We start from the raw sequence: 22541 nt of genomic DNA, 5'->3' as shown, positions 1-22541 counted from the left end.
AGAAAGGAAGGAAGAAAGAGAAAGAAAGTGAGAGAGAAAGAAGGACAGAAAGAGAAAGAGAAAGAGAGAAAGAAGGAAAGAGGGAAAAAGAGAGAGAGAGGAAAAGAGGGAAAGAGGGAAAGAGAGAAAGAGAGGAAGGAAGGAAGGAAGGAAGGAAGGGAAAGGAGGGAGGGAAGGATGAAGGGAGAGAGGGAGGAAAGGAGGAAGGAAGGAAGAGAGAAAGAGTCACTTTCCTTCAACTTAAGTTGAGAAGGAAGTGGGAATAGTAATTCTTACACTACCTTCCTCTCATAGGGTTGTCATTAAGAAAGCATTTTGTAACTCTGGACAAACCATTTAATATTTCTCTTTCTCATCTATAAAATGGAGCTAATAATGGCAGGCACCTTTCTGACAGGGAGAGCAAATATGATAATATAGGTAAATTGCTTGACATGCCTTACTGGTCTTTGTGAATGTCAGCTGTGATTAATACTGATAAACCTAAATACGTTATAAGTATGAACTAATACTTTAAGGTCACTGAAGTAGGGAGTTGATATGCAGATGTAGTAAATCTTAAACTTGTTTTGAATAGAGATAATCTGGGAGGATATGAAGTTGCTATTTGCTCATGCTTTATCTGGCATTTTATCTGGCTACTTTACTGTACCATTGGTACCGATCTCCTCTTGTTCATTTCTATATGTCCAGTGTGTGTGTGTGTGTGTGTGTGTGTGTGTGTGTGTGTGTGTGTGTGTGTGTATGTGTATGTGTGTGGTTTTATCACCTAGTAAAGATTTCTTTCAAGTTCTCTCCCTAATCCTTTTAGAAATGAACCATGACCACTCTGGGACCTAATGGCCGTCCAAGGGAACCGTTCATGCTTTCCATTAAAATGGCAGGACACAGATTCTCTAATGTAGACTTTTGAAGTCATTCTTTCATTTATTGATAGTACATAAGGGGCAGAGTACACAGGACTGCATCCTGTCTCCAGACACTCATTCATTCAATGTAGCATATACAGACTATTGCAAAATACAGTCCTTGTTAGAAAAGCTAATCCATGAACTATGGAATAATGTTAACATATTTCAACTTCCCTATAGGGCTTCTAAGATTTGAAAATAAGCTGTAAAACTATGCTCGGGCTTCAAGTCCCTGAGCTAACCCTGCAATCTCACATAAAATTTATTACTTTGAACTATAAACTCATAAAGAGATTATTTTCCTGCCCAACACACCAAAAAACAAAAACAAAAACCACCAAACAACAAAAAAAAACCCCATTAGCTGAAACATTCATTCAATTGGAAATAGGCAAGTAGTTTATTCATTCTGAGGAGAGATAAGAGGTTTAAAAGATGAAGCACTACCCAATAGGAAGGAGAGATCTTTTCCCAGCTGCCAAAGGTTTCTGAAAAAAAGAAAAGAGAAAAAGAAGAAAACATAAGAGAAAAAAAGTCAGTGTCATTCATTTTCAGTTTCTCTCATTTTTAACTGCTCTTTAGAGACTCAGAGAAGACTCCATGCTAATTAGGTTTCTGGATCACACAGCCTACATTTTCTCTTGAGAATTATCTGGAGAGGTAGTAGGGGACAGTGAGTAGCTCAGGAGGTCTAGGGTCAGGATCCTCCGATTCTGAAATTTTTTGATTGGAGTTCAGGAGACCTGGCTTCCAGATACTCACCTTTTCTGGACTTTAATTTCTTTAAGAGAGGAAATTAAATTTCCTCTTCTATAAAAGAAAGGGAACAAACTTCACTCTAGCCTCTAGTTACTAGACTCTCAGGTCTAAATTCTGCGTCTGCTTGGGTGAATGCAAGACTCCTAGAATAGGATAATCTATTCAAATCTGTTACCTGATACAAGAGTAAGGGTAATGGGAAGAGTTGGACTAAGTCAAAATACATGGATATCCAAATTATGTGGTACAAAAGATAGAATCTGGAAATTAGAGGACTTTGAGGTAACATCCTAGCTTTGTTATTTGCTCTCTTCCCTTCCTTCATTCCCTTCTGCTTCCTGGTTTCCCCCAAGAGTCAGCTTATCTCTTATTTTCTGTAGGAAACCTCTTAGTCTCCCCTACCCACCCCCAACAGCTAGCCTTCCATTGGTGATTGCTTTCCAATTATCTTGACTATGCATTTTTCCCCAAATTGTCTCCCCCATTTGAATGGGAACTCCTAGAGAACTGGGATTATGTTTTTAATGATTATTATAATAACAATAATTTTTAAAGCACTCTAAGGATTGCAAAGTGTCTCTTTTCACATATAATCTCATTTGGTCCCTACAAAGACCCAAAGGGGAGAGACTTATTTTTCCCCTCTTTCTAGATGAAAAAACTAAGCCTTAGAGAAGTTAAGAAATTTGTTAAGGCTCAATACATCTAATAAGTCAAGACAAGATTTGAACTCAGTTTTTTTCTGATTCCAAATCTACCCCAATGCCCAGAATTTTACACACATTGAACCCCAATGCACAGAGTTTTACACATAGTGAATACTTAATAAATTCATGTTGCCTTAGAGTAAGTTAATAATAATCTGGGTTTCTGGTGTCTCATCTGTAAAATGAGAAGATTGGATTAACTGCCCTCCAACATGTCTTTGTAGCCTTAATCCTATATTTCTTTGATCCTTCACTGGCCACATGTGAGATACTGTGCCAACCTGCCTCAGGTAGGTCCAGGAACACTTTGCCCATTTAACCAGCTTGGGTTGTTGTGAGGATGAAGAAAGATGAGGATTAAGAAAGCATTCTCCAAACCTCAAAGCACTCTTGTTATTCTATATCCTGAGAGATAAAAGCTTTACCTGCAGGGCTATGTCCTTAGCCCAGAAAGATGCCAATGATGTAAGAACAGATCTTTTGCAAGGGCTCCCAGCAGTATTCTTTCGCCATTCTCCTGGCCTCTTCCTCTCTCCGGGCCTGCTGCCCTTGTTGGGTTGGCTTTGCTGGAGGTAGGGCAGTGGGCTTGGCTTTCCCGACCTTCTTGGCAGACCCTTTGACCATGTGGGCTTCCTTGGAATCTTTTTGGGGGGTCCCCTCCAACCTGAACCCTAATTTTGAAGGCTTAGAAGCTTCAGACTGCAAGCTGGAAAGGTGAGCATCCTTTAGGCTAGAAGCCTCCTGCTTGAGCTGTGCCTCAGGTCCAGCACTTTGGCACATTGGGAGCCTCAATACTGGGGCTGCCAGGCAGGGCTCACTCAGCCTCCTCAAGCCCAGAACCACCTGACTCCAGTAGAGAGTCGGGTTGTTGACGAAGGCCCCACATAGCCTAAGTTTTCCACTGTATTCACACCAGGAGAACTGGCCCTGGTTCCTGCACTCAAGCCTGAGGTGGATTTCACCCTGATCGCTGACCCGCATAGTACATGCATCTTTGCCCTTTGTCTGAAAATGAATCTCTTCTCCATGACTGATTCTCTTCTGCTTTGGGGTCTGTCCCAAAGCCCCAAGACAACATGCCCACAGGAGCAGAAGGCAGGCCACGGATGGCATGGTGCGGCTCCCACCCCAAAGCAGACCTTCAACAACTCAGCCCCAAGCAGTGAAGGAACCAGAAAGCCGGGTCAGCCTCCACTTAAAGGCAGGCTGCACAAAGGCCTCTTTCTCCTCCTTCCTGAGTTGAATCTTCTATGAAAAACCCAACTGTGTCTGTGTCTGTAGTGCAAAGCTGGAGGGATAGTCAAATGCCAACTGTGTTCCCTCCCTGGTAGGAGGAGAGACACTTTTCTAAGTATATCCAGAATGGTATAACTCAGAGGTGCCTATGTGTCTCTAACACACACACACACACACACACACACACACATCAATATTGGGATGAAGGGATGGAATGTTTTTTCTCTTCTGAGTGACTGTTAGTCTTTTTTCTCAGCTGGTTTCTGTGTTCCAGGTCTCTAAAATGAGGTCGCCCACACAAGATGCTCATTAGGGTATTTGAGGAAAATATTAAAACTGAGAGTATAGTTCTAAGCCCATCTCTGCTATCCTTCTTTCTCTTGCCTGTTCTCATTACTGGCTTTGCTGGACAATCAATCATAGACACTTCTCTCCAGATGGACACATACCCCTATTTACCCTCCACCATAGCAGCAATAGCATACAAAACTTTGTATGTGCTCTCACCCAGTTTCTGAACTCAAGTAGAATATGTGTACTTCTTACTGTCCCTGCCCTCCCCCTCACTCCCACCCAGGGCTCTTCTACTCTGTCCCCACCAGGGGAATAAAGGAAGATCACACTGGACCCAAGAGATAAATAAGCAAGATGAGCTAGAGAAAAATAGTGGGGTGGTGGTAGCTCCTTCTGCCAGTGGGCTTGGGGGTCAAGTAGCAAAGCATCCAAGTCAGAGATTCCATGATTGTTTACATCCAGCTGTTTCAAGATGAGCCAGGTGTCTGTTGAAACAGTCTCAGGAGAGGCAGTTTGATTTATGCTAGATAGACCTTGGCATTTCTTTTTATAGTTTTGAAAAAATTAACTTGAATTCTATTCAGGAATTATTTGGAGAATATTTATTGGAGCTTACCTCAGTGGTGGATGCTGTTGGAATGGAAAGTAATGCAGTCCTGTATGACATCCATGTTGTTGTCATCTACTGATCTCTAGATTTTCTTGATCTTTCTCTCTATCCTCTGCCATCATCCTCAAAAATGTCAGTATTCATATTGATGACCTTTCTAATAATTTGACAACTGTTGTAGGCAAATTTATAAACTAAGATTTTAGACATTTAAGTAAAATTGCAGCCAGGCTGTCAGGCAAGACCTGAAGGTTCCAATGATGGAATAGTGGCTAGGAAGGAAGTCTAATCCTGGAGAGAGATTCTGATATGGCTCAGAGCAGTTAGATGCTTGTTTAACTGTCTCCAGTGAAGAGCCCAGGAAAGTGGATTTGTCACTTACAAGAAGTCAATCCATCCTGTGAGGAAGTTCAGGTTTGAGCATTGATCTGAAGACCTCTGAAGGGTGGACCTTCGAGCTGGTTCAGCTCCCTGTCTTCATCTATTTGTAGATTAATTGCTGTGGATCCTGGAAAGCTGTGAACATAGCTGGAACAGAAGTGGACTCCTGCAGTGAGACTCACATTCCCTTCTGACCTTACAGGCTGGACCTGTCAGCCTGAACTTAGAGCTAGTGTAGTTTTGTCCCATCTCCTTAGCCCTGAGCTTACCCATTAGAAATTAGTTTAGTCTAGGGGGCAGCTGGGTAGCTTAGTGGATTGAGAGCTAGGCCTAGAGACAGGAGGTCCTAGGTTCAAATCTAGCCTCAGGCACTTCCCAGCTGTGTGACCCTGGGCAAGTCACTTGACCCCCATTGCCTACCCAGGCATAGTATTGTAAAATACATAAATAAAATACATAGTATTGACTCCAAGGCAGAAGGTAAGGGTTTAAGTAAAAAAAAAAAAAGAAATTAGTTTAGTCTGTCCATTCCCTCACTACCTAACCCCTAAGCTTTAATAAACAGCTTTCCTTTACTTCCTGTGCCTTCTTCCAAACCCAAGAAATAACCCCCAGAAAGATATCCTTCAACCCTTGTCTTTCCCCTGGCTAGGCTGAGCAGTAAACTGCCAACTGTCATTCACCAACCAGGGTGGTTTTACTCAACTCCCACATCCCTTGGGTAGGTTCTCAGTTACCCTGTGTATACTGTCACTTGTGGGTGTGTCGGTGTGTCCTGGCTGCGTGTGTGACCCTTGTGTTACACTGTGAAGGCAGTTACCTATAACACCACACAGTTCCTCAGCTCTTATGACCTCTGCCTCACACTGGCATGGTCATATCTTAGACCTCAAAAGAGTAGGAACTTTGAGATTCTACTCTAGCCACAAGTCACCCTCACTAATCTCTGTCTGTCTGTCTGTCTGTCTGTCTCTCTCCCTTCCTCCCCAATCTAGATCTGGAAAGGACCTTAGAGGCCACCTAATCCAATCTGCACATTTTCCAGATGAGGAAACTGGAGCCCAGAAAAATTAGGCAACTTTCTCAACGTCAGGAATTAGAATTCAAACCTAGGTTCTCTGATCTCAAATCCACCGATTTTTTAAGTTGTACGATGTTTTCTCCAATTCACATGAAATCATTTTGCATTCAGATTTAATTTACTCCTATAGAGCCCTGATCCTTTTTATTGTGCCCAACACTCTTTCCTCTTCTGGCTTCAGTTGTGTCCAGATGCAGGGTTGACCCCATGATCTTCCATCTTAATGCCATGTCCCTAGAATTTCTATAATCTGTTCCCTACCCACACCCCTGTCCTATCTTCTCTCTCTCCCTCCTTCCTTCCCAATTTTCTACTATTCCAAACTTCTTAATCCTTGTTCCTCAGTTATCTCTATCATGCAATTTCTCTGCTCCCATTACCAGACTGGCAAATATCACTGAAGAAAAAATAATTTAACTAGCTAATCTTGCCCACTTCAAGTTTATGATTCATAATCTCAGGCTTTCATGACTGATGGACAACCCTATTCTTTTGTCTATTTTTATTGATTGTCCAATTTGTTCCCCACAATTGCTGTTCCATATTTTCTCCTTCTTTCTTCAGGTCCTAAACTTCATTCTTAACCCCCAAATGCATAGCAGATGACTTCACCTCCTGTGTCACTGAAAAGATTAAAAGCGTCTCATAGGAGTTCTCCTAGCACTTTGTTTTTTCAGTGTTTTGGCTTCATTATTCACCCTCTCCATTTTCTCTTACTATGTACCAGGCACTGAGTTAAGAAACAAAGATAAGAAGATAGAGCAAAAAATAAGAAAATAGGCCCTGCTCTTGAGAAGTTTACATTCTAATGAAAAAAGACAACATGTACACAAATAGATACCAGCTTTTAAAACTAATCCATCTACTTTTGCCCTCTATTTCCTCACCTACCTTGTTCCAGCATCTTTTTCTCTTTTCTCTCTCAAACATCTTCAGTTTGTCTCTTGTTATTTTCTTAGAACCTCATAACAAGCCTGGGTGATATTTTCTAATACACATATTAAAAAATTGAGAGTGAAAGAGATTAAGTGACTTATCTAGGGTCACATGACTAGTAAATGTCAGAGGAAAGATTTAAACTTGGGTTTTTCTCACTCGGAGTCAGTCCAGAATTGTTCACTGGACCAGTTAGGTGCCATTCACCCCATCTCTCTCTTGCCCTTTATGGTGAAACTTCTTGAAAAAGTCGCCTCTTCTACCTCATCCCCAAATCTTCTCATCCTAAAACCATATAATCCCACTTGCAATTCCAGCAGTCTACAGAAATTTCTTTTTCAAAGGTCACCAATGATTTCCTTGTTGACATTTCCAATGGCCTCCTCTTCCTCTGTAGCACTTGCTGTTGGTTGATTATCCCCTTCTGTTAGATACTGTCTCCTTCCTTAGCCTCAAAGACACCATTCTTTCCAGTTTCTCTTACTTCTAACATATACTTCTCTCTAGTTACTTAAATGGGTCCATGTTCTCTTCTTAGCCCCTGAGGTGACCACTCTTTGAGGTCCATTCCTTGGTCCCCTGGCTGCAGTTGAAGTTTAGCTCCCAGAGTTGTTGTGACACAGTCTTAGCTCCAAAAATTAGACTTTCCTTTTATGGCTCTAAGGATGATAGGAACTTGAGTCCCATGCCATGCTTTCTACTGAGCTTGGTTGGATGTTGCTTCCTCAGGATCTGCAGCTCCTTTCAGCTTTGCTTTGACCCTGCAATTACCAGATGAATGGCAGATACCAAAGGTAGATGAGCAACCCTGAAAAGAGCATGGCAACCCCGCACACTAGAGGTGCTAGTCTTTCCTGAACACTGCTATATCCCAGTAAAGCCATCTGGGCAGATGGACTAAACCAGGTTGAGGGTAATTGCAAGGCCTCAAACCCATCAGGGAGTTAGGGGGGATGTCTACCACAAATATATGAAGATATTCTCCCAGAGGAATATCTGGGAAATTCTCTCAGTATATATTCTCCCAGAGGAATGGGCAGATGAGAACAATTTGTTCCAATAGCCATGAAGAAGGCTGAAGCAGGTGCCATGGAGTGCTTAAAGCTTGGTCAGACATCAAAGATGCCAAGGTCATTCATGGCATCCCAGGCCATTGCCAGTCTGTCATCCTGACTTTTGTATTACCACTGGACTTGGATGACTCTGGAAGAGAGAGGCCGATGACTTTGTGCGACTGCCTCACTTAAATCCAAATGACAGATGAGTTAAGACATCCCCCCTTGATATCCTTGATCCTCTTTGAAAACAAAGGATGAACAACTGAAGGACATAAATGTAGCATCTACAATGGAGAGGAACTGTTGTAATTTGGGGCCATTCTGTCCTTTCTTTCTTTCTTTCTTTCTTTCTTTCTTTCTTTCTTTCTTTTTTTTTTAAACCCTTACCTTCTGTCTTGGAGTCAATACTGGGTATTGGCTCCAAGGCAGAAGAGTGATAAGGGCTAGGCAATGGGGGTTAAGTGACTTGCCCAGGGTCACACAACTGGGAAGTGTCTGAGGCCAGATTTGAACCTAGGACCTCCCGTCTCTAGGTCTGGTTTTCAATCACTGAGCTACCCAGCTGCCCCCCTGTCCTTGCTTTCTCTTTCACCTTTAAACTCTGAGTCTTTCCTATTTGGCTATTACCATCCTTCTACCTGTAAACCCTTCAAAGGCAAGAAATCTCGAGATGCAAAGTAGGCTGACAAGGCCAGGACACATTTTATTATAGACTATTACAACAGAGAACAGTGTCTTGGGAGGTGGTAGAATAACCCTGGTTGAGAGTCCTCAACCAAAGACTGTGTATCCACTTACTAGGTGTGATAGATTAGATTTGATGACTACTGTGGTATTTTTCAATTCTGGAATCCTGTGATTTGGTTATGCCATTGAGTCAGAGTCAGAGAGTCAGAAAGCACTCCTTGTTCTTTGTCCTTTAGTAGAAACCTAACAGGAAAGATCTCCCACCACTGGGGCCATAAATCTATCTTTTATTTTGGGTTTCAGTCTTGGCCACCTTGTCCTTTCTTCAAAGACTATCATATTAGCCCTGCAGTTGCACCTCCATTCCATCTGGTCCACTAGAAAAAGACTCAACAAGATGGATCTTTTCATTTGGCTGGGCTGAAGTTGCCTCTTCCACTTATTCAGAAGATTTCTTTGTACCCCATCTTTTCCGCCTTATCTGCTATCTCTTGAAGTCCAGGCTCCCACATTTGTGCATGAATTCTTTTTTTCAGACTATTGCTTTTTAGCTATAAACCTTGTAATATACGATTTTAAACCTATACCTCCTTGGAAAGTCCACATTAGCTCTTTACTCATTGGCAGACCGAATTTGACAAATTCACCCTAAGGCCAATGGACATTATGCAGTTATCGGGATTCTTAGCTGTTACCCCAACCACTTTCTCTTTTCAGGGTGCTGAGTCATTGACTGTCTTCTGGGTTGGAACTTGTAGACCATATATTTTAACAACCTTTTTTTTTTTTTTTTTATAACCCTTACCTTCTGCCTTAGAATAAATATCATGTATTGGTTCTAAAGCAAAAGAGTGATAAGGGCTACACAATGAGGGTAAGTGATTTGCCCAGGGTCACACAGCTAGGAAGTGTCTGAGGTCAGATTTGAATTGAGGATCTCCCATCTCTAGGTTTGGCTCTCAATCCACTGAGCTACCCAGCTGCCCCCTAATGACTTATTTTTAAAAAACGGATTGAGTGTATAGTAGTAGCCACACAATTTTTACTTCCCCATTACTTCTTTCTTACTCTTCCTCTGGCCAAATATTTAGGCAAGGTCAACCCACTATATCTACTTTAGGGATAATAACCAGTCATTTGCTCACATTCTGAGTTTCATGATGAACCAGAAAAAAACTGAGTCTCCACCATTTTCTTTGCTGAATAGAACCTGACCAATCAGATTTTTCTTTTCACTGATAACCTTACAGAGGACAAAAATGAAAAGCCTCCACCCTATAGTCTATAGTCTAAGAAGAAGGACTGGAAATCTCATTCTTCTGACTAAGAAATATAGGAGCATGGATCTAGTACTGGAAGGGAAGTTGCTTTTGGTTTCTTAGTCCCAATTTACTAAAGCACCAGTTTACTGGATTGTTAACTCCTCTGTTGTGGAAACCCAACATTACTGAGTTTGGACAAGAAAATGTGTCACAGTAGCACAAAGATCTGCAAATATAGATTTCCATTGAAATTGAAGGAAAGGGCGGAGTTTGTTCAAATCACCAAATATTTGATTACCTCTCCCTTTCCCCAATGCAAATTCTAGTTATTTCTCATAGTTCAAGTCGAGCCTGCTCCATGAACCCCTCCCCAGCTGCTCTAGTCCAGAACCATTTGTTCCTTCTCTGACCCAGAGACCCTGATTGGAGCATTCATTTGGTTTGTAAATAAGAGAATGCCTTCTACTGTTAGTATCTTGTCTCAATTGCATTGGCAAGTTCCTGTGGACCAGGAACTATATTTAATTATATCTCTTTTGCATTCCACAATGGCTATGACAATAAATTCTGCTTATTGTCATAAAATGAGCTCTAGATTTGGAGACAGATTTTGATTCCAGACCTGAAGCGCCCGAGGGCTAGCTGAGCAAGCTTGAGAAAGTTACTTAACTTAGTTTCCTAGGATTTAGACCTGGAGAGGACTCTAGAAATCAACTAGTCCAATTCTCTCATTTTTCAAAGGATGAAACTGGGCCTAGAGAGATATGGTCATCAGTCCTCCTTTTGAGCTAAAATCTAGGAAATAATAAGTCAAAGGACTTGAGAAAGAAGATACAGGAATAAAACAATATAGCAAGACAAGATAAAGGGCACAAACAAGAAATGCATTTGAACCAAAAGGACCTACAGGCACAATTTCTGCTCTTTGGATTCATTCTAAAGAACTTTAGATCCCATTCTTCTACTAAATTATTATTTTCCCCTCTGAAGTCCCATTTCTCATTTGTCCCATGTTCATCAGTCATCCTTGGACTGTAGGACTTAACATGTGACCTTCACACAGCTGCAAACCAAAGTATTAAAATCTCCCAGGATGTAGGTAGTTTGTTCAAATAGCTTCCCAGTGAGGCAACATGCATGGCTTCCTATGGCCCAGGATGGCCATTCCTCTCTGCCCATCTGGAAGAGATTCTACACTGCCAACTACTTTCTCTTACGCCAAGAGAATTGTATGTTTTTGAACTGGAATTACCTCAACCCATGCCTCCTGTGCCCAGGCCTTGGACTGCAGAAGATATGGAGGCCACACTGGACATTTCCCATGGCTCTGTCAGGGGTCATTTTCCGGCTGACTTAGTGTTGCAAATCCTGACCCCTTGCTTTGGCCATCTGTTCCTTTGGCACCACAAGGCTGCTCTCATTGGGAAGAATCAAGGGGATAAATAAGGGATAAATAGGAAATATAAGAATAAATTATTCCAGTGGGTTTCTAGAAAACCTTAGAAAAGAGCCCATTTTCAACTAAGAATTGTATAATGGACAAAATTTCCAGCCACCCAAATCCAAATACACAAATCAAATATACAAGGTAAAGTATGTGTAGATAAATAGTTTTGGAACTTCATGGAAGAATCTCTTCAGGCCACATCCCAAGGTCCCATGTGTGAGCACACAGGGGATTCTTAGCCATTCCAATTTGGTCTAAGGAAATTGGCAGGAGCAAATGCTAGGAGCCACATACTTCCATGAGCAGTCCAGGCATAACTCCTCACGTCACCTTCTCAAACTGTGGCTTTGGAATAGGTTACAACACACTCGATTGACTGGTGCGGTCAGGAACAGCCTGAGTAAATAATCATAACTGGGATTAGCCATGTACATATTTCCACCCTATGTAGGATCCTTTAGAGAATCAACATGCAACAAAATGTAGGTAGCAGTGACTCGCTTACTACAAAATGTTCATGTTTATATAGCTCTTTGTAATCACAAAGATTTTTTAGTCCTCACAACCATCTTATGAACTAGGTAGGTCTAGGGTAGAAGACAGCTCCATTTTATAGACCAAACCATCCTCATCACACAAATACCAGATATATTCTCTCCTCTTCTAATAGCATCATGGTAAAAGGATATTTGGAACCATAGGGTCTAAGTTAGAATAATAACTCTTTTACTTACTACCCCTCTGTGACCTTAACCAAAATCTTTAAACTTTTCTAGGACCAATTTATTTATCTGTAAAAATGAAGGGTTGTCCATGACAGCTCAAAATCCTGTGGCTCTCTGTAATAAGGAAAAATACTTGTACAAAAATATTTATAGTCGCCCTCTTTGTGGTGGCAAAAAACTGGAAAATGAGGGTATGCCCTTCAGTTGGGGAATGGCTGAACAAGTTGTGGTATCTGTTGGTGATGGAATATTATTGTGCTAAAAGGAATAATGAACTGGAGGAAGTCCATGTGAACTGGAAAGACCTCCAGGAAGTGATGCAGAGTGAAAGGAGCAGAGCCAGGAGAATATTGTACACAGAGCCTGATAGCAGCAATGCAATGATCCAGGACAGTTCTGAGGGACTTATAAGAAAGAACTGTGGGAGTAGAAACAGAAGAAAAACAACTGCTTGATCACATGGTTTGATGGGGATATGATTGGGAATGTAGACTCTAAACCTGTGATTCCCAAAGTGGGCGCCACCGCCCCCTGGTGGGTGCTGCAGCGATCCAGAAAGAGTGGTGATGGCCACAGGTGCATTTGGGTGTGGTGAATAACTGTAAGGGGGCGCTAAGTAATATTTTTTCTGGAAAGGGGACAGTGGGCCAAAAAAGTTTGAGAACCACTTCTCTAAATGATCACCCTAGTGAAACTATTAATAATATAGAAATAGACTTTGATCAATGACACCTGTAAAACCCAGTGGAATTGCTCCTTGGCTATGGGAGGGGGGTGGGAGGAGAGGAGGGAAAGAACATGAATCATGTAACCGTGGAAAAATATTCTAAATTAATTAAATAAATTAATCAATGAACTTTAAAAAATCCTGTGGCTCTCTGAGTTGAAAGCCTTCTCCTCTAGTTAAAAGTCTAGCTCAGATGCTGTTACCTCTTGTGTTTCTCTCCAAAGATCTTTTTTTGTCCTCTTCACATTCTACTATGTAGCATACTCATTTGAGCATGTATTGTATAAAAATAAAAAAGCCAGACTTTGATGATAATGCACATTTGTTGCCTCTTTAAGAATTCTAAAATATTATTATAACACTTCCCTTTGAAGCAGATAGTACAAGTATTATTGACCCATTTTACAGATAAAAAAAAGTTTCAGAAGGGTTAAGGAACTTGCTAGTGATCAAAAACTAGTTAGGAAGTTGTCCAAGTATTCTGACTTCAGATCCAGGACTCTCTATTACATTACACATTTCCTAGGCAGAAGTCAATATTTCAAAAAATATTTCCAACTCATTTGGAAATAGAAGATCTGGCATATTTGTTTTAAAATTCTTCCCATTATCCTCTATACAACTGTATTTTGTATCAGAGGTCCATAATGCAGGCACCTCTATGAGAATCTGGAGATTTTTTCAAGGTCATGTGATTGACCTTTTCTCTTCTTTTTAAAAAAATTAATTTGACTTATTTGTGATATTAAAATTTGTTACATATCAAGGTACCTCCATCCCTCCTTCTCCTGTCCCCATTAGAAAAGCCATCATTTGACAAAAATATATATTGAGTTTGATAGATATAACAATATCTTGCTTCTTTTTTAATTGAATTTAATTTTTTTTCAATCTCATGTAAAAACAATATTTTATTTCAAAAATGTTATTTAATTAATTAATTTAGAATATTTTTTCCATGGTTACATGATTCATGCTCTTTCCCTCCCCTCTTCCCACTCTCCTCCCATAGACAATGAGCAATTCCACTGGGTTTTACATGTGTCATTGATCAAGACTTATTTCCATTAGAAACAATTTTTGACAATGGCTTTTTGACATTTTGTGATTCAGATTCTCTCTCTCCCTCCCCCCACCCCGAGTGTAAATAGTCCATTATAGGTTATACCAATGCTTTCATGCAATATATATTTCCATATTCCCAATGCCATAACTGAAGATATAACATATATGCAATAAAAAACCCATGAAGGATTTATTTCCCCAGGCTGATGTGCTTTGATTTGTAATCAGATTCTAACAGTTCCTTCTTTAGCTATGGATAGCTTTTTTTTTTTTTTTATCATGAATCTCTTGGGATTATCTTGGAACTTTGTTTTTGTTTGGAACCTATAGGAATGGTGTCCTAATTAAGCTATTAGGAGGAACATTATCTTTGCACCCAACAGATGAACTCTGGAGCCTTCCTGACTGTGGTGAACCTTTCTCAGTCATTTATTATCTTACAGTTATGCCTTATACAACAGAAAAGTATACAACAATTGTGTTAATATTGATTCTGGACTGGACAGAGCTTTTGAACCCAACCAATCCTGTATGATTAAATCACCATATTTGATGAAAAGTACATTTTAATGCCTTTTTCCTTGTTTTCCACTGCTCATTTTTTAAAATAGGGAATATTGCTCAAGTTACATGTGTGTTCACATATTTAAAGGCATTTCCTTTCCATCTCACAAATATCTTTATTTGACAAGCAGGGGCTGCCCTATCAGACAATTGGTGTTATCAGGATTAGAGTTTAGAGCCAAGATGTTAGCAGTTCAGAGCAATCAGCTGTCCATTACACACCAAAAAAAGGAAGTCTGTGCTGGAAGCCAGGAAAAGAGAAATTAAATGTATGCTAACCTATGATGTTGAATCAGAACAAGAGAAGAGTTGCCATAGTAATGGATATTACAGGAGAGCAAGGATTCAGCACAGATTAGGTCCAGTCTAAAGGAATTACCAGACAGAAAAAGAAACAGGTTGAGAGCAAAATAGGTTGACCCAAAAGGAATAAGAGAGCGAAGGTAAAACAAAACAAGGTGAGGACAGAGGTATTCATTCAGTGGGTTTGTATCAGACCATGAAGTCTTTCGTTTATTTATTTGTTTTGCCATTTTTATTTTTATTTTGAATATTTCCCATATTTACATGTTTCATGCTCTTTTCCTCTCCCCAAACCCCTCTAACCCCCCTTAGCTGACACACAATTCCACTGGGTTTTACATGTATCATTGATCCAGACCTAATTGTATATTACTGAGAGTTGGACTAGTTATCATTTAAGTGTCTTCATCACCAATAATATCCCCATCAGCCCATGTGTTCAAGCAGCTGTTTTTCCTCTGTGTTCATGAAGTCTTTTAATAAAAATTGGTATTAATTGCTTTTATATCATCTGAGCACCTTCCTTATCCTGAAAACTATTCCTTATTTTTAAAAAATAGGAAAAAAAGGAGTTCAGCAAAATTAGTGCATCAGTAAAATCCGAGTTTATGCCATCTTTCACATTCACAGTGTCACACCTTTGCAAAAGAAGGGGTTACATTTGTTTTTCAATTCTTTTCCATTGCCAAACTCAGTCACTATAACTATATAGCATTTAGTTTCATTTTCTTATGCTTTCCATTTACAATGTTGTGGCCATTACATATATATTTACATATATGTACATGTGTACACACACAGTTCTGCTTAATGCCATTCTTCATTAGTTCATGTCTTTTCATTTTTTCGAATTCTTCATATACATCCTTACTGTGTAGTAACATTTTATCACACAAGTATGCCACAATCTGGATGGCCATTTACCAACTGACAGGCATCAACTTGGTTTCCAGCTCTTCCCTACCACAGAAAGTGCTGCTACATCTATTTTGGTGGATATTGGATGTTCCAATTTGGTGGATATTGATATGCTTTTTGGTATCAATACCTACAAGTGAAATCTCTGGGTTCAAGAACTATGGGCACTTTAGTCACTTTTTCAGCATAATTCCAAGTTGCTTTCCAGAATGGTTGGACCAGTTCATCAACCCACCAATGTGTTTCTCTTCTCCTTCTCTAATGCTGTCATAGAGTAGATGATGCTTCGTTAGGCTTGAAGATGGTTGTCAGAACCCCTCACATTCTTCATCTTGCTACATAGATTTGGTCCAGTGGCTACCTCTTTAAGTAGTCATATATCAGTGTTATAGCTACTCTGCTGGAGAATGGTTATTACTTGATTATATTCTTGGTCTTTTATTCATTCCTACTACATGGATGTCTTTGATGGAAAACTTGTAAAGGAAGATCATTGTTATGCAATTGATGCATCATCTACCCCACACTATCTTAGTAATACAACTCTCAGCACTTAACAATAATTTCATTTTTGTGTATTTTAAAATCTCCCACCCAAATCATAACTACTTAGTCTTTTGCCAATTCCATCATTATTGAACTTTGCCTGGCAAGTAAGACCCACCATAATTTGGTTTGAAATCAACTCATTAGTCTGAGAATATTTTCAGAGAGGAAATACCTCCAGACTTGAGGCAACAGGAGCACCTGGTTATGGGCAATTTCCAGTTATTCCCTAGGCTTATTTGAGAGGCATCAATGATGATATTTGATGCATTGTGGGAATGAGGGGACAATAGAGGTCAACTAATTGAACCCATTCTCTATTTACAGATGAGAAAGCTTGACACTCAAAGAGAAGTGACTTGACAAATTGGAGCCCAGATCCTTTGACTCTTAATCCAGCTATTTCCAATGTATTGTGCTTCCAGGAAATCTGAACATAGTATACACTCAATAAATTTGAATTGCCCAGATGACAACATTCATATACTTTTTTAAAATATTATTTTGAAAATAAAAATTAGCCGTACATTGTGGTGCATAACTATGATCCTCACTACTGGAGTGGTTGAGGCTGGCAGATTGTTTGAGCTGAAGAGTTCTGAGCTGCAGTAGGGCTAAAGCTAATTGGGTATTCACACTACGACAGGAATTAATGTGGCGAGCCCCTTCGGGGTGGTGCCTCCAGAAGGAGTGAAACAACCCAGGTGGGAAATGAAGCAAGCCAAAGCTTCAGTTTCTGTGCCAATCAGCGGTGGGATTTGGCCCAGGAGTAATTGCTGCTCTTCTGGGTTGGACGACATAGATATCCAAACTCAAAAAAAAAATTAATGAGAAACTGGGCTTGGGATACACTTTAATATAAACAGTACATTGCTTTGTATTATTCATTTTAAAATAAAAGCTTTGGTTGAATCAATTACTAACTACCTCAGGGTCAATATTTATGGCTCCAATGTCCAATTCTTGATTTTCAAATTCAAAATAATTTTATTTTAGGTCCACAGGGAAACAAAACAAAACGATTGTCATCTTAATGACTTCAGGACATCATATAAACCATTACCATATTTATTATATCAATTTGATGGCATTTCCAATACACAAATACAGACAAGACTGCTGGCATTTGATTTAGCAAGCAATGGATTACTGAATTATTTTGCTTTTCTGCCACCAAATAAACCATACAATGGTTCAATTCACTTTAGACTCCATCTAAATGATTAGAAATTTCAAATCAGGATATGAATTAGATATACATTTTTAACTACGAGAATTATAAAGTGCTAATGCTATAGGTATTATGTTTGATATAAACTTGTCTTTCAGTAGGGATAAATTACTCTAAAGAATTTAACCCTTAAAATTTTTCAAATAAAACAGTTTAACTTGAAATAAAATTACTTTACAATTTTTTTTAGAGTTGAGGACTGGTTTAGAATACGTATGATTTGTTTTCAAATCCAAGACTGTGAACCTGTTCTCGTTAATGTGGCTTAGCAATGACAAGAAAGGAAACTTGTGAATTAGCAGGGAATTTAGCCTTTTGTTTGGATAAAAAAAAAGGGTGGATTTCTTACTCAGTAACAAACATAGTAGCTTTTATCAAATATCATTTGAACTTATTTTCTTGCCCACATATGCCATCTTAATTTCTTGACCATTTTTATTAGTCTCCTCTTGACAGTTCTTCCCACTTTTGAATAGCTCTAATTGGAAATTTTCCTAATGTCACACTAAAATTTGCCCCTCTCACCTTTGTCAACTGTGGGACCAAGAAAATGTTATCTTATTTTACTTGACAGCCTTTTAAATCCTTGAAGACAGCAATTAGGTACCCCTCAACTACTCCAGTTTTTTCCTTTGGCTAAGTATCACCAAGTTTCTTCATCTAATTCTTATATGGCAAGATTCTGTGGTCATTTTTTTTAACACATTCTGGTCCTTCAGATGCTCTAGCTTATCAGAGTCCTATTTAAAATGTGCTGCCCAGAAAGGAACACAAATATACAGATGGTATATGACCAAGGCAAAGTAAAGATACTATACCTTATTCTTATTTATTTTTTACAATTTATTATTTAACTTTAATGTAATTTAAAAAAAGTATTTTGTTCCAAAATCTCTCTCTCCCTCATTCTCCCCAACCATTAAAAAAAAAAACAAGTGAAATCATGCAAAATATATTTTTATTTTAGTCATGTTGTGCCCCCCTGCCCAAGGCAGTTAAAATAAAGTGAAAAAAGTATATTTCAATTTATCATAGAGGCAGCTACTGGTCACTCAGTGGATAAAGTCAGGCTTGGAGATGGGAGGTCCTGGGTTCAAATGTGACCTCAGACACTTCCTAGTTGTGTGACCGAAGCAAGTCACTTAACCTCTTGTCTAGCCTTTACTACTCTTCTGACTAGGAACCAATACACAGAATTGATTCTAAGACAAAATTTGGAAAGGTTTTTCTTTAAAATTTACTTGCCTCATTTTTAACATAGCCTAATATTATATTAATTTTTTGGCTGTTATATCAGACTGTTGGAACCATTCAGAAAGGATGATTTAATATATTGTATTTGTATCCTCAGTACCTAGCACAAAAAAGTCCTCACCTAATGATTAATAATACTTGTTGATTCATACTGAACTTGTATTCCACTAAAGCCTCTTGGTATCATTCACATGAACTACTGTCTAGTCATGCCTTTTATCTTATTCCTTTATGAGAGGTGTTTTAAACACAACTGTAGGATTTTCTATTAAATGGTATTCAGTTTTATCTCAATAAGATTCAGCTCATTGTCTCAGCCTGCTGAAATATTTTTGGATCCTACATCCCATCCCTACATCCCTTCCAACTTTGCATGAGCTGCCAATTGGATAAGCATGTTATTCATATCTTCATATGAATGTAATAATAATTAATAATAATGTTGAACAATAGTACAGGACCAAGGACAGGTCATTCCAGATGATTTTCTAATGGGATGAGTGGATAAAAAATGTACCATCTGATTATTTGAAGAAATTTCTTAGTATATACTTTAAGTTTATTTATGTGTAATATACACTGTTTCCCCCAAGTGGAATTTATGCCTTAAAGAAATTTTTCTTTATTTCTAGGACTGGGCATACAGTAGATACTTAATAAATGTAAGCTAAATTGAAACAAACCTAAGTTTTTACTTGTAACCCCCCCCGCCCCCAAATGAATGAAAACAATTGCTATCCACAAATTGAGTAGGCCATATTATTTTTATTGGAATGAGTTGAGGACATCATTTTTCAAATGAAAAATATAACTCTTAAAAAAATCCTGACATTTTGTATAATTTTATACATGTGCTACATTTTGCCTATCTGAAATGTCTTTTATGACCCAATGGGTGAGTAATCTAACAGAAAAAATTCAGAGCAAACAATCATTATGCACTTTCACATATTTTTTGGATCTCTTCACAAAGAATTATTTATCATAGAAACAGAAAAACAGGGGATCTGGAAGATAATAGTACTCTTCTGGCAGCAATGTCTGTCTGAAGATTGTGACCATTTTCCAGGTGGTCTCATTTTAATAGCCGAGTCATTTGAAAACTATACAAATTACTTTCGTGGTCAAACAATCCTGAATCTCTCAATTCCATTCCAGGTGTCACTTCTAAGAGATACAGCTTCAATCTTTTTTCGCCCAGCTTCACAGATCAGAGAAACTGATTTAAAATCTCCTCGAGGGGATACCTAAAAACATCCCAGTTTCCAGTGACCTGAAGAAACCAAGCAACCTATAGAGCTTTAATTTTTTAAAAATTACTATGAAACTGGTCTGATTCTCAGACTTGTCTTCTGTATATTCTTTTCAAAATGATCTTAATGGATCATTAAAAGAGTAAAAGAAATACCCTATAGGTGGTATGTGGGCCCCAAAGGACATACTGTAGAATTCTCACACACACACACTTTTAGTGAAAAACGGATTTTCCAACAGCACCGACAGTCAACACCAATCATGCTGGTATACTCGTTTTGAAAGTAAATCACGCAATACTAAAGTTTTTTTTTAAACACTCATAAGACTGTAGTAATAAAAGATAGATATATATATATATACAAAATTGCTGCATATAAAATGTATTTTAAATGTAAACGTTGTCAGTTTAATGCATTTTCCATGTAATAAAATGGAACAATCACACATGAGCAGTTGTTCCACGAAAAACCATTAAACAGAGCCAATAAACAGGTATGGGTGATTTTGAGATAGAAACCCAGTGTAAAAAAGTAAAAACCAAAAACTATACACCACCCCCCAAATTTAAAATCCAGTGGCATTAGCCTTGAACAGTGGTCAACCAGTGAATGTACCAGTGATAGAGCTCTAGTCATGAAATGCACCATTTATTAGTTCATATCAGAGCATTCCATGTCATGTCTTATGGTCTGTTGATTTAAAACTGTGTGACTAGGAAGCCATCAAAAACCATACTGGCTTTGAAAGGTGCTTATAGATCCCCAATATAGGTAGAATTCTATGTTTTCTTCCATGTAAGTATCTTGAGGCTGGAAATTAAAGATCAAAAACTAAGTTAAGAAGCAATTCGAATCATCAAAATAGGATCGATGCAAAAATTTAGTAATTCAGAATCCTAAATAAACCCCTAAAATGAACATGTAACAGACTAATGGTTTGATACCTGGGGCAAATAGCACAAAATAGTCTCAATTGACCTTTGCAATTCATGACATGAAAAAACATAAAAATAATTAAAATGAGCTTTACTTAAAGATTCCAACACTGCTGAAAAAATTCATTGCTATGGTACAAAAACCTCTCAGTTAAGGAAATTTCCTCTATCAACGGTGGTTGATACTTTCTCTGCAATTTATAATCTCAGAGGGTTGCCTAGAGCAGCAGTGTCAAACTCATATAGAAATGGGGGCCAATGAATGGTACATAAACATCCCGGAGGCTACATATTGACATAGTTTTAAAAGGCAATATTATCTATGTTTTACTGCATTTTTATTTATCTTGTTAAATATTTCCCAATTATATTTTAATCTATTAGGTGGGAGACAGACTCGGGAACACTGAGCCACAGGTGTGTTTGACACCTCTGAGTACTAAGCCATGAAAGAATTGCTCAAGGTCATGCAGTGTGATTTCAGAGGCAGACTTAAAACTCAAGTATTTCAGGCTCTATGATCAGTGCTCTATCCATTATGTCACAATGATCTCAACTAGCCCTGGACATATATAATGTTTCAGGCTGGCTGATTTAAAGGGTAAAGTTTCTATCATAATTCACCATAGATGGCCGAGTTCTAGAAACTAAAAATTGATTCTGCTGGAGTCACAAATTATTTAGTGTAGAAATTTCTAGCTTACCTCATCCAATTTCAAACTCTTCTACCACCGTCCTGTGGCACTAAAAAAAGAAAAGGAAGATGTAACAATCCTGGAAAGATAGGGTGTTAGAGAACAACGATGGGGACAAGGAAAAGAAGAGCTAAAGCCTTCTAGGACAAATTGATCTCTTAAATACCAGTGGCAAAGAAAGCTTCTGAAATGTTTAAGATGTAATAATATCCTAATAATAAAATCATGGAAATAAAACATTATCTTTTAAATCAATGGTTCCCATTTAATGGTCTGAAAACCCTTTGATGTTTTCTGATAATGATCCAAAAGATTAGTGTTAAAAATTCTTGAATGGCACCTTAGGCAGTAAGGAATTGCTCAATTATGTTACAAATCTATTTTTCCTATGTAAAAAGAAGCATGTGCATCTTTTTAGATCTTACAATTACGACTATAGAACATAAAATTTAACACAAAACTTTTAAGGACAAAAGTTATCACTAGAAATTGTAAGCACTTTATTTAAAAGAATATTATGAGGAGATCCTGAGGACAACAATCGTGATACATTGTTGAAAGGGGTTCGCAGAACAAAAATTTAGGAACCAATGATCTAAATGTTTCTATAATCTTTTACTGATGTTTTTTAAAAAAGTAAAAACCACTAAGAAATTTTATCAATGTTAGCTTATTTGTACACTGTCAAAAAAAACTTCCTTCAAAAGAACATGTAGGGAAAATGTAAACTAGCAAAAGCTATAAAAAGAACAAAGTCAGGAATGAATTTCTCCTCAACAGGATTTTGATTTTTTCTCTCATTTCTCTAAAAGATTGAAGGCAAAATGTATTTTAGTATAGACTTTATTACAAACAAGACCCCATGCTTGAAATCAAATTAATGCTCAATTTCTACTTTATAGCTTTATAGTCAGCCTAACGATTTAGAGCCCAGTCATTTGAATCACATGCTA

The 22541-nt window shown here is 38.4% G+C and overlaps 2 protein-coding genes across 2 annotated transcripts in view; both read right to left on the bottom strand.

Moving 5' to 3' along the window:
- Positions 1–953: 953 nt before the first annotated feature.
- Positions 954–3490, bottom strand: FGFBP2 (fibroblast growth factor binding protein 2). The gene is made up of 2 exons (XM_044681510.1): positions 2803–3490; positions 954–1399 (listed from the first exon to the last, which is right to left on the bottom strand). The coding sequence occupies exon 1, from the start codon at positions 3488–3490 to the stop codon at positions 2819–2821; it is 672 nt and encodes a 223-aa protein (XP_044537445.1). The 3' UTR covers positions 954–1399; positions 2803–2818.
- A 16842-nt stretch (positions 3491–20332) lies between these two features.
- Positions 20333–22541, bottom strand: part of PROM1 (prominin 1) — a 144605-nt gene continuing 142396 nt past the window's right edge. Inside the window, exons 29-30 of the mRNA XM_044681509.1 lie at positions 21598–21637; positions 20333–20768 (exon numbers count right to left, since the gene is read on the bottom strand). Coding sequence (XP_044537444.1) covers positions 21619–21637 — 19 coding nt within the window. The 3' untranslated portion in view covers positions 20333–20768; positions 21598–21618. The remainder of the gene's footprint in view (positions 20769–21597; positions 21638–22541) is intronic.

The sequence above is a fragment of the Gracilinanus agilis genome, chromosome 6 (assembly GCF_016433145.1).
Source record: "Gracilinanus agilis isolate LMUSP501 chromosome 6, AgileGrace, whole genome shotgun sequence".
Classification (NCBI taxonomy): Eukaryota; Metazoa; Chordata; class Mammalia; order Didelphimorphia; family Didelphidae; genus Gracilinanus; species Gracilinanus agilis.
The sequence above is the reverse complement of the archived record's forward strand: the minus strand, read 5'-3'. Positions and strand labels throughout refer to the sequence as shown.